The sequence below is a fragment of the Malaya genurostris genome, chromosome 3, assembly GCF_030247185.1.
Source record: "Malaya genurostris strain Urasoe2022 chromosome 3, Malgen_1.1, whole genome shotgun sequence".
NCBI lineage: Eukaryota > Metazoa > Arthropoda > Insecta > Diptera > Culicidae > Malaya > Malaya genurostris.
In genome coordinates, this window is record NC_080572.1 from 36,808,016 (window position 1) to 36,819,730 (window position 11,715).

At 35.0% G+C, this 11,715-nt stretch overlaps 2 protein-coding genes across 3 annotated transcripts; one reads left to right on the forward strand and one right to left on the reverse strand.

The window, feature by feature from the left end:
- Positions 1 to 2,576: 2,576 nt before the first annotated feature.
- On the reverse strand, positions 2,577 to 3,311 carry LOC131437807 (BET1 homolog). Its single transcript, XM_058607395.1, has 2 exons — positions 3,194 to 3,311; positions 2,577 to 3,132 (listed from the first exon to the last, which is right to left on the reverse strand). Exon 2 carries the CDS (start codon positions 3,067 to 3,069, stop codon positions 2,710 to 2,712), a length of 360 nt encoding a protein of 119 aa, XP_058463378.1. The 5' UTR covers positions 3,070 to 3,132; positions 3,194 to 3,311; the 3' UTR covers positions 2,577 to 2,709.
- Positions 3,312 to 9,482: 6,171 nt separating this feature from the next.
- LOC131438210 (transmembrane protein 19) lies at positions 9,483 to 11,501 on the forward strand. Of its 2 annotated transcripts, XM_058608077.1 has the most exons (3): positions 9,483 to 9,625; positions 9,680 to 9,827; positions 10,523 to 11,500. In XM_058608077.1, exons 2-3 carry the CDS (start codon positions 9,707 to 9,709, stop codon positions 11,401 to 11,403), a joined length of 1,002 nt encoding a protein of 333 aa, XP_058464060.1. In that variant the 5' UTR covers positions 9,483 to 9,625; positions 9,680 to 9,706; the 3' UTR covers positions 11,404 to 11,500. The 2 variants fall into 2 exon arrangements, with proteins under 2 accessions (XP_058464060.1, XP_058464061.1); XM_058608078.1 differs by lacking the exon at positions 9,483 to 9,625 and having other exon boundaries at positions 9,643 to 9,827; positions 10,523 to 11,501.
- The last annotated feature ends 214 nt before the right edge of the window (positions 11,502 to 11,715 follow it).

The following is an 11,715-nucleotide window of genomic DNA, read 5'->3' on the forward strand; positions in this document are numbered from 1 at the left end:
GATTTTTTATTGAGTTGGAGGATGATAAGTAGGCGCAATTATGTATATAGTTTAGGCAATATCAAAGATAAACTCAAGATAGAGTAGTCTGCGATTTCTTAGGTATCATTTGAATAGGACCCCTCGATGAGCTCGGTTCACTGTCAATTTTAATATTTTGAAGCAAAACAACAAGTGTCTGATCACTAGATGCGTCGTAACTATGACAATGATTGTTTATGTTTGGAAAAATATCAAGTTACAGTATGAACGATATTGAGAAATTTCGCTTTATATCAGTGATTCTTAGAATAAGAAAGTGAAAACTACTTAGAACCATTGTCTAGAATTTATTTAGTTTGTTATAGCCTCATCCCATGAAGCATCAGTTGTGGCAAGAAATCATTATAAGCTGAATGTAAACATATGTGTGCTTCCTTTCTAACTTGTATTGTTTCCATGGCATTTTGTCGGAACTAGTCGACGCTTGTTAACGGAGGGTCAATAAAATTACATTATTACTGAACCAACTGGTTCACGATTACTGACCCAACATTTTTCAATGAAACGTATGGAACATTGTAATCTTCAGTTTATCTTTGGCAATATGTATTAAATCTGTATCCTGCATGAAATTCGCATGGACGTATACAAATCAATACATTACAGGTAATTCTGTATGAATGGCAACTCTGTTGGTAAATGAAAAAAATAAAGACAGTCTAGATGACAGACATGATGTTTTTGATAGGGTAACGTGGCGCCATCATGACACATGTGAGTACTGTCCCAAATAATGGAATATTCGAAATGACCGTTAAAATGATCAAATTTGAGTGTCCTGTCTGTTAGTCTGTGCTGTTACTAAATAGAGTGCCAACTTGACCATCAACGTATAGTGGTTTTCAGCCGACTATGAAATCAGATGATTTCAACAATAGTCAAGTTCATGCTTACTATGAATGGTATCGGCTCTAGAATAGTAATATTGAACAGTGTATTGTATGAATAACTAATACGATTGAGATGGTTAGCCTAACCATGACCGAATATTTCTTTTACATTGTAGTTTTTGCTATAACCAGAGTCATGGTATTTTTGACATTTCACTTCTAGTTATTTTGAAACTAAAAGCAGTGGTTGATTCAACAATGCTGAAGATCAGCAAAACATGAGCTAATGTTAAAAAGTTTTATGAATTTAAATTCTAAAATAAGAACAACAAAATAATTTCTTTAACCTTTTTTTTATTTTCGCATCAAATCAAATGATAATATACCTGGTGAAATATTGCTTAGCATTGCTTGATAGCACCAGTTGATCCAAGGCTCTGTCCGGTGGAGTTTTTCCTAAAGCAGGAATTGGCAGCAGAAAAGAAATTATTAGCCAAGTCCAGATGCAAACCTCGATACCCACCTGCGATTTTCCGTCGGATTCGAGCGAATTGAATCCGGGAATCAAATGATAATCTTCCTTTTCATCAATCGCTTGATGTTGTTTCTACAGCGACCGATAATGAATAATAAACCGTATACGAGATGTTGATTTCACTGGAAAACATAACCGTTGCCGGAAAAATTGTTGAAAAATTGAATTTCAACGACGGAAACTAGTACCAAAGTACACAGTCACAATATAGAATATTTTGTTCAAATCCATCACTGATGTGTTACCCATGTACGAAATTTTCTGCCAAATTTTAACTTTATGTGACAATAACAGTACACCCGTTCATTGACAATTTGTATAGTCAGCACAAATGTAATACATAGTAGGTTGAAAAACACTATACGATAATGTGTTTACTACATAAATTCTGTTGATATGGACTACATGAATAGTGTTTTCAAACTTCATAATCGTCTTTTAAACCATGTATCTTTTTATGGTAACATTATTATATTGTGAACATATTTACTAGTAGCAATAACTATTTCGCTTCTCATATATATCAAGGCTCGAGAGCAATTTCACCTTACTAGAAATTGTCATTTTAACTATTTGTTCTTATATTTGAGATGACTACCATTGTCAGGGTGACCATGCCAGAAAAGTCATAAATACAAATAGTTTAGTCAAGTCGTAGTCTTTGTTGTCTAGTAATTTATACAATACAAATGGTGAATAGTCGTATATCATGATTGTTGAAACTTTTTAAGTGTATAGTTGAAATGACAATAAAAAACAGGTTACGGTTACTATGGTGTAGTATTTGTTTCGGTATGAGGTTGGCTCAACTAGTTATGGAAATTTCTTGCTTTTAATTTTTTTTTCTTTTCTATATTTTCTAAAACTAACTACGAATTTTACGTTATATTAAACCTTAAATTCACGTAAAAGAAAGAATGTTTCATCGTATGTTTACGACTCTACGATGCTACCCAGCTAGTTTTTCGCTGGTAGTCCAGTGAAAGAAAATGCATTGAACTATAAACGAAAATGAAGTGGCAATATAGTAAGTTGTCGTGCCATCAATTCGGTGTCATCTCAAGTGATGTCGCCAACCAGACGAAGCAGAAGAAGAGAAGTAGAAAACATTACTAATCAATATTTACCCTTTTTATCTTGGGCATGTATAGTTAATAAATAGGCACTCGTTACATCTGGGTCAATAAATTCACATAGCAAAGCTATGCTTTCAGTTCAATAAATTTATTGGTGTTTCACCGGCACACTCAAAATACGACATAAAATAAAGTGGCTTACAAATTACACTCCAGTTATCATTTACTATCTAAATTTCAGCATTAGAAACAATACGAAAAACACAAACATCACAAACAAGAACATGTAGCACATATAGCTCCTATGTCCTCCCTTTCCTAACCGAACAACCCGTGTGATTGTATTGGACATGAACCCTCCTGTCCTGTCCATATCCTCATCGATTCCTCGTAGTAACTTATCCTGATACCGCACTTCGTTTCCAATGTCGATTGTGAGTGATTTCAGTGCACCAATTTTACCTTTGAGTTCATCGGCCATCCGCTCATTTTCTTCCTCTAGTGCATCGTGATTTTGATTACCCAGACCGCTAGGACCAGGGTTCTGGGCTAGCGGTTGATATGCATAGCCCTGAGAACGTCGCATTCTGTCGCCTCCAAACTGCGCCACTTTGGATGAATAAAATCCAGCTTGCACACAAAAGAAAAGCTAACGCAAAAAATAGAATATATCAAAAATTTCCAAACTCAAAACGATAAGGACTAATTACCGTGGAATTACAACAGTTTCGCGATCATTCAGATAATTTCCAGATTTACATCGTTTACATGCTTAAAAACAGTAAACGTCATCACTTTTATTGTTACAGCTGTCAATTTTTGAACAGGGATACATCCTCTTTGAACATAACCAGAGATGCCAGATATTTTCATAGAAAATCTGTATTGCTTCGTATAAAATATCTATTTATCTGTATTTGCTAATACAGTGAGCTTTCTAGAATACAATTATGTTAAAAGATGTTATAGAATGATAGATTCATAGTATGTTCACATTAGCGCTGATATCAAGTGATATTGGGATATACTTGATATCCGATGATATCATATGCTATATCACTTGATATCCCATACAATTTGATGTCAACGCGTATCACCATTCTGGCATGATATCCGGGATATCACACCCATCTGACACCGGTATGTGAGCACCAGCCATTTGAAAGTATACCGATTACGTCGAGCCCCTCGCGTTTCGAGCCCCAAACATTGCGATGTTTTGATATTCATCGCGACTCTCAAATTGAGAAAATTATCTCCACTTGATGTCCCAAAACACTGTCTGCTGTATTTTAGGTAAACCGACCAGTTATTGTGAGAGAGTCGACCCAAAATTTACTAATTTTCGTGCACTAAACAAGATAAACGCGTAAAACAAAAGTATTACTGTTTGTTTGTTTACGTTGCTATCAGCTGATTTTGAAGTTCCGATTTTGATCTCATCAAGATGGCGTCGTGACAGGAGGCCGGGATATCATGTATGATATCATGTAGAGTTGTCAAAAATCGCAACTAGCAACACGGATAATGGCATTGAACACACTCATTTATGAACGTCACTTTGAGAGTGACAATAAACAATCATTATAATTTTGATTTTATCAACGAATATTGGCTTCGGAGACCGATAAATGCGAGACTTGAATTATTGATTGAATTTTAGGAGAGAAAAGCAATATTATTTATCATACTCCTAATGGGAACAATCAATATGACAACTTGATTGTCAAACGATATCATTCCGATCATATGTGAACACTTCGACATGATATGCATATCATCTCGGTATATCAAGTGATATCAGCGCTAATGCGAACATGGTATCAATTTCATATCTTCGTAAGTCATTGCGGTACTCACAAGAATATTCAACGACGAAATTTAATAGTTCAACAACAATTGAACTATGATTCCATATACTTATCTAGTTTGAAAATGTTCACTTCATAAGTGGAGATGTCAGGCAATACAACTGTCAGTCCGGAAAAGATGTTTCATGATGTCACGACATGCTTAACTGGAAGCTCATATTGGTTACAAATTTTATTATAAATGAATTTCAGTGTTCATCATCGAATATCTGCACAAAAATTTTATATCTTAAATTGTGATTTGTCCGTTGATTGATAAACGTTTATCTCGTCACTGCATTAAAATACTAATAGATAGCTCAGACGGAAAAGTTTATTTTTTTCTTTATTTCTTTTGGTGAAATCAGTATAAATCTGCATTAAATTTAAGAAATCTGTAGGAATCTGTACTCTGTATTAAATCTGTATGCGCATGTAAAAATCTGTATAATACAGATCAAATAAAACTTCACGTTTGATTCACTTGAAAAATCACGTAAACTGGTTTCAAATTTCAAATTGAATATTTTACGTGGCGAAAATGAATGTTATACGAACAGCCTATAAAATGAATAGAGTCATCACATAAGGTTTACGTGAATTGACCAAACGTCAAACAATCTACGTGAATTTTCAGTGTGAAAAACTCGATTTTGAAAATGGCGAACAGTGGCCCTCAAAGTGTGAGTAATGTAAATATTTGCGAGAAATGTTATTTAATTGCAATTTTTTACTACATCGATCGGTTCATTCCAGTATGAAAGTTTCCATGTGTTTGACTGGACCGAGTGCCTGCGTGGGTCCAGAAGTGTGCCCGCTCCTGCCGAATGCTTCAAACAGACCGTTGGTCCACCGAACAACGCGTTCAAAATCGGTATGAAACTAGAGACACTGGACCCATGTAATGGGACCTCAACCTGCATCGGTAGTGTTGTGGGAGTTCTCGGATCTCGACTTCGGCTGGATGGAAGTGACAACATAACGATTTCTGGAGGCTTGTCGATTAGAGATCCCACGACGTTATTAGTTGCTTTTTATTTCTATTTAAAATTCTATGCTGATTTTCTAGAATAAATGTTTGATTTTCCATGGCATTTTTCATTTTGTAGATTTATATAAAATTCTGAAATCTCCCTTTTGACTTCAACCAATATATAAAATATGAACTGATAAATAAATGTGATATGAGCAGTACATTACATTTTACCTATGAAACACGTAACTTTCACTGGAATATGCATTAAACAGCTTTTAAATGCCAGTCTATTAAAACCTACGTGAAAAGTAGGGTGGAAAATATTCACATAACTTTTCACGTAACTATCATTATTATTTTGAGTGTGTAAACCAAATGGATCTAACTGATTGTTCGTTATTTTTTGTTTGTTTGTTTTCCTTTGGTTAAAACTCTGGATTTTCGGATTTCAAAAAACAACACAAATTTACAAAAACGAATGAAGAAAATTCCAACCTGTTTAGGCTATGGTTTTATTGCACGAAAACCAGGTTTTTTTTTTATTTGCTGTGTCACTAACGTGACAGGCTAAGGCCAGTGATTGCCCATCTTGCCCGAAAACCAGGGTTAAATGTTCCGGCTGACCGGAATTATGAGCGCATTCCAAAAACACTGCACAATCCGTCGAGCTCACCAGAAATTACCCCCGAACGATTTGTGTAGGCAGCAAGTGGACGAGTGATACAAAATTATTTTCTGCCTATAAGTAAACAAAAAGCATTTAGTGGTTCTAATGTTTTAAAAACTTTAGCACCTGTACCACAGACTAACAGACAGGACACTCAAATTAGATTCTTCAATCATTTTAACGGTCATTTCGAATATTCCTTTATTTGGGACAGTACTCACATGTGTCATGATGGCGCCACGTTACCCTATCAAAAACATCCTGTCTGTCATCTATACTGTGTTTGTTTTTTTCATTTACCATCAGAGTTGCCATTCATGCAGAATTACCTGTAATGTATTGATTTGTATACGTCCATGCGAATATCATGCAGGATACAGATTTAATACATATTGCCAAAACTATATACAGAATTATGCCTACTTCTCATCCTCCAAGGCAATACAAACACAGACTAACAGACAGGACACTCAAATTAGATTCTTCAATCATTTTAACGGTCATTTCGAATATTCCTTTATTTGGGACAGTACTCACATGTGTCATGATGGCGCCACGTTACCCTATCAAAAACATCCTGTCTGTCATCTAGACTGTGTTTATTTTTTTCATTTTCCAACAGAGTTGCCATTCATACAGAATTACCTGTAATGTATTGATTTGTATACGTCCATGCGAATTTCATGCAGGATACAGATTTAATACATATTGCCTAAACTATATACATATTGTGCCTACTTATCATCCTCCCACGCAATACAAAATCGAACTCGTTTTGTTACAATATTTACTTGCTTCTGGTCTGCCGCCACTTAATTTCGGGTGAAAACTACCAACACAATAAAAAATAGTCTAGATGAACAACTTTGAGTCGAATAAATGGTTACCTTCCAACATCGCGAAAAAGTTAAATATATTATCAATGTAATTCAATAATTTATTGTGACGATTCATTTTCAAATATTTTGATAAAATCAGGCATCCCTGCGAGCAGCTGATCGGTGTTGACAAACGAGGGGAAACCAACTAGTAAAAAAAGTTTTACATAACACAAGGGGTGTACAAATAGTAAATAGTTCGCGCAGTACAATATAGGTGGAACTAGTGCATCACGAAAAATAATTTTTATAAGAATTTACTCATACTGTCATGTCTGTTAGTCTGTGATACAAAATCGAACCCGTTTTGTTACAATATTTACTTGCTTCTGGTCTGCCGCCACTTAATTTCGGGTGAAAACTACCAACACAATAAAAAATAGTCTAGATGAACAACGTTGAGTCAAATAAATGGTTACCTTCCAACATCGCGAAAAGGTTAAATATATTATCAACGTAATCCAATAATTTATTGTGACGATTCATTTTCAAATATTTTGATGAAATCAGGCATCCCTGCAAGCAGCTGATCGGTGTTGACAAACGAGGGGAAACCAACTAGTAAAAAAACATTTATATAACACAAGGGGCGTACAGATAGTAAATATTTCGCGCAGTACAATATAGGTGGAACTAGTGCATCACGAAAAATAATTTTTATTAGAATTTACTCATACTGTCATGTCTGTTAGTCTGTGCCTGTACCTCAATCCATTCATGATTTTTTTTCGGGTTAATAAAAAGACACTTACTGAAAATTTTAATAACTGTTTGACAGTTAGTTTCACAACAATCAGTTTTCCCAAAAGTTCGGGTTTTGGTAGATAAAAAGTATGGTTTTTACCGTACTCGGCGACTATACAGATTTACCGTATGAATTGTATATCTATTTACAAAATTCTGTGATGAAAATTTACTTAAAACTGATCATCCGGTAAAAATTTGCGTAATGATTGTAAAATAAAACTCATGTACCGAAATATCGGTCATTTCTATAGATTGCTGAAATTTCTCGTCAAAACTATTACCGAACAAAGGAATTAAATCTTAGTGTGTGGGTTGAATATGGACTAGAACGCTAACTTTGAAAAGTAAATATGAATACTTCCAAAAGTTATTAAACATTGGAAACATTATCAAATGAGCTTATGATACTCCCAACAAATCGTAGAAATATCTCAAATATCATTAAAATACAAATAGGTAATCCATTTTTTTTAATGAAGAAACGGAACAAATAGTTATTTTTTTAAATTTTCGATTAGACGGATTTTAACCTCACCACTTCGGGACAGAGAAACTTTCTGACCCTGTGTGCGGAGTTGGGAATCAAATCCAGGTAGGCTGAATGAAAGGAATCGACAAATGAAGTTGTTTATTGCAGCTTACAATACAATATATATTTAAATAATTATATTATCAATAACAATACGCTAAAAACCGAAGCGAAGGTATATTTTGTACGAAATGCACCAACTATGTCTACTTATACTGTGCTTTCATCTCCGATAGTACTTGTACCGGTACTATTTAAAAGAAATTGAATCGTATATATAAATACCACCCTCAAAATATAGGCATATCTCTTATAATTTTGTTACTATTGTATTATCCCAGCGTATGATATATCATACATAGGATAATTTCGTTTGAAAAAGATTTTTAATAGTGATTTGGCATTTCCCACATCTTTAACACAAAATATGATGGTATTTATGATATCTGTTCACTTGGGTCAAATTTGGGATTCCCTGGGTTATAATGGGGTAACTTCCTACTATTAACCATAGTCACAGACTAACAGACAGGACACTCAAATTAGATTCTTCAATCATTTTAACGGTCATTTCGAATATTCCTTTATTTGGGACAGTACTCACATGTGTCATGATGGCGCCACGTTACCCTATCAAAAACATCCTGTCTGTCATCTAGACTGTGTTTATTTTTTTCATTTACCAACAGAGTTGCCATTCATACAGAATTACCTGTAATGTATTGATTTGTATACGTCCATGCGAATTTCATGCAGGATACAGATTTAATACATATTGCCAAAACTATATACATAATTGTGCCTATTTCTCATCCTCCAACGCAAGACAAAATCGAACCCGTTTTGTTACAATATTTACTTGCTTCTGGTCTGCCGCCACTTAATTTCTGGTGAAAACTACCAACACAATAAAAAAATAGTCTAGATGAACAACGTTGAGTCAAATAAATGGTTACCTTCCAACAAAAAAAAGTTAAATATTTTATCAACGTAATCCAATAATTTATTGTGACGATTCGTTTTCAAATATTTTGATGAAATCAGGCATCCCTGCAAGCAGCTGATCGGTGTTGACAAACGAGGGGAAACCAACTAGTAAAATAACTTTTACATAACACAAGGGGTGTACAGATAGTAAATAGTTCGCGCAGTACAATATAGGTGGAGCTAGTGCATCACGAAAAATTATTTTTTATAAGAATTTACTCATACTGTCATGTCTGTTAGTCTGTGCCATAGTTTACCAGGAATTCCTTTCATAACTGAATGTTAACCTGTGGTGTATATCGGCCGTTTATGGAAAAAATATACTCAAATTTGAGTAATCGGGAATAAATGTACATGTTTATTATTTCATATGCTATAAAAGTGAATCAACAAAGTGAAAGTACATTTTTTACTTTCTATAGGTTAAATGTTTTCCTTGTTCCGTATATTTCTTGAAATGCTGTCAACTTTGAATAAATATAAAAACCCATTCGTCTAATTTTCAAAGGCAAGCGATCGAAATACTATTCAAAATCTTACTTAAACTCTTTATTTTTCGCAGGTTTGAATTTTCCATAATTCTTGAAAAATGAATGACGGAACCCTTTATAAATACTTACCGATACTATTATGTATACTTTCACTTCCGCTGTCTATGTTCCTGTGGATCGGAAATGTTGCTTATTCTAAAATGGCTAGAGATAATGAAGGTAATTGAAGGAAGCTCATCAGTCTAGAAAAACAAGTGAAACTCGATAGTCCCACGATAAAAGGGCCTAACTGCAAATGAGAGCCTCGCTTTGTTTAATTTCTCTTTTGATTATTACGGAGCTATTACTGCAACTTTTTGAAAATTCCTAATATACACCACTATTCTGAATTTCGAATCGGATTATTTCGAACGAATGTAAAAAATTTGCATTCTCTAATTCGATCGAGTGATTCTTTTGTATGGAAAACTCTAACTCGATCGAGATGCAGAATGCAAAATTTTACATTCGATAGAAACAATTCGATTCGATCGAAATACATAATAGAGGTGATAGATCGAAAGCTTGTAGTTTTATCTTGAAAGATTTGCGAAGAGTATGGCGTCAAATATAAATTCAAATCGGTAAAAAGGAAAAGTAAACAAGAAGATACCTTTTTTTAATGCTGTGTTACTAACGTCACGGGCTAAGGCCAGTGATGGCTCATCTCGTCCGTTTATTGTTAGATTATTTTCGATTCAGAACGAGAAAAATCTTCCTTCCTCGAACAACAAATACACCAAATGTCGTCGTACTAGTGCAAAACAACATGCACACACGCTGAGAGCTTCACCGGAGGTGAATCTTTCATTTGCAGTTAGACTCTTTTGTCGTGGGACTATCAAACTCATAAAATAAAATTATTGTTCTTTCAGAAAGTGTTATTCCGCCCACACGATGGTTGTTTTCCATCTTAACTCCAATTTTATTGATGGTGTATGGATTAAAACGAAAAGGAGTCAACAAATCAGGTGCTGGTTTAGGTCTATTCTGCTCCATAATTTTGTCGATTTCGTCCCACGCGTACTTTGCCTGCTTGGCAACGTTTTTCTTCACGTCAAGCCGCGCAACGAAATTCAGAAGCCATTTGAAACGTAAATTGGAAGAAGAATTTCGGGATGGAGAGGGCCAACGTAATTGGGCCCAAGTTATCTGTAATGCCGGTATGCCCACACAGTTAGCTTTATTGTATCTGTTGGATTGTGGCTATGGCGAGCGACCAATCGACTTCATGCAACTCTACAGGTCCAGTTGGCTTAGTATAGGAATAATGGGTTCGTTTGCATGTTGCAACGGAGATACCTGGGCCAGCGAACTAGGGACCGTACTCGGTCGAAGTGATCCATTTTTAATAACCACCAGAAAGCGAGTTCCACGAGGTACCAATGGTGCAGTTTCTCCGATGGGACTGCTAGTCAGCTTCTTAGGCGGAGCAGTGGTTGGAATTGCATATTATTTAACAATCCGATATACTGTTGATTCGAAAATCTATTCACACAGTCCGAACCAATGGCCAATTATAGTTTTCGGTGGCATTGCTGGTTTGCTAGGTTCAATTGTTGATTCGATATTGGGGGCTACGGTGCAGTACTCTGGAATAAATACCAGTGGAAAGATCGTGGAGCGCCCTGGAAAGAACGTGCGCCACATTTCCGGAGTGAGAATTCTGGACAACCACAGCGTTAATCTGATTAGCAGCATTATTACCGGACTTATTATGCCAAGCATAGCGATGCAATTTTGGGATTTGCTATAGAATACTGCAGAGTATCTCTTATGGGCAATTATAGTTATTCAATAGTTTATAGAATTAGGTCTCAGAATCTTTTTACAATAGCTATAAAAGTATTTTTAAGACAAATAAATGTTTTTAAACCTTTGGAAACAAATTAGATTGAAAGTTTTTGAAAGAACTTTCCTTCGTATTGTTGAGCTCATTTTTTCCATATAATTTGATTTATTTGAAGTTTCAGTAATTAGTTAGGCGATAGCTGGAAACACTATAGACATGACGATCGAATTTACATTCGAAATAATTGGTTTTCTTTTAATGAAATAAAACTCGTAT

Bases quoted from the DNA above. Each gene is read 5' to 3' on its own strand.
- LOC131437807 (XM_058607395.1), bottom strand. From the start codon at position 3,069: ATGCGACGTTCTCAGGGCTATGCATATCAACCGCTAGCCCAGAACCCT.
- LOC131438210 (XM_058608077.1), top strand. From the start codon at position 9,707: ATGAATGACGGAACCCTTTATAAATACTTACCGATACTATTATGTATA. The intron at 9,828-10,522 runs GTAATTGAAGGA...TTGTTCTTTCAG, and splicing joins AATGGCTAGAGATAATGAAG to AAAGTGTTATTCCGCCCACA.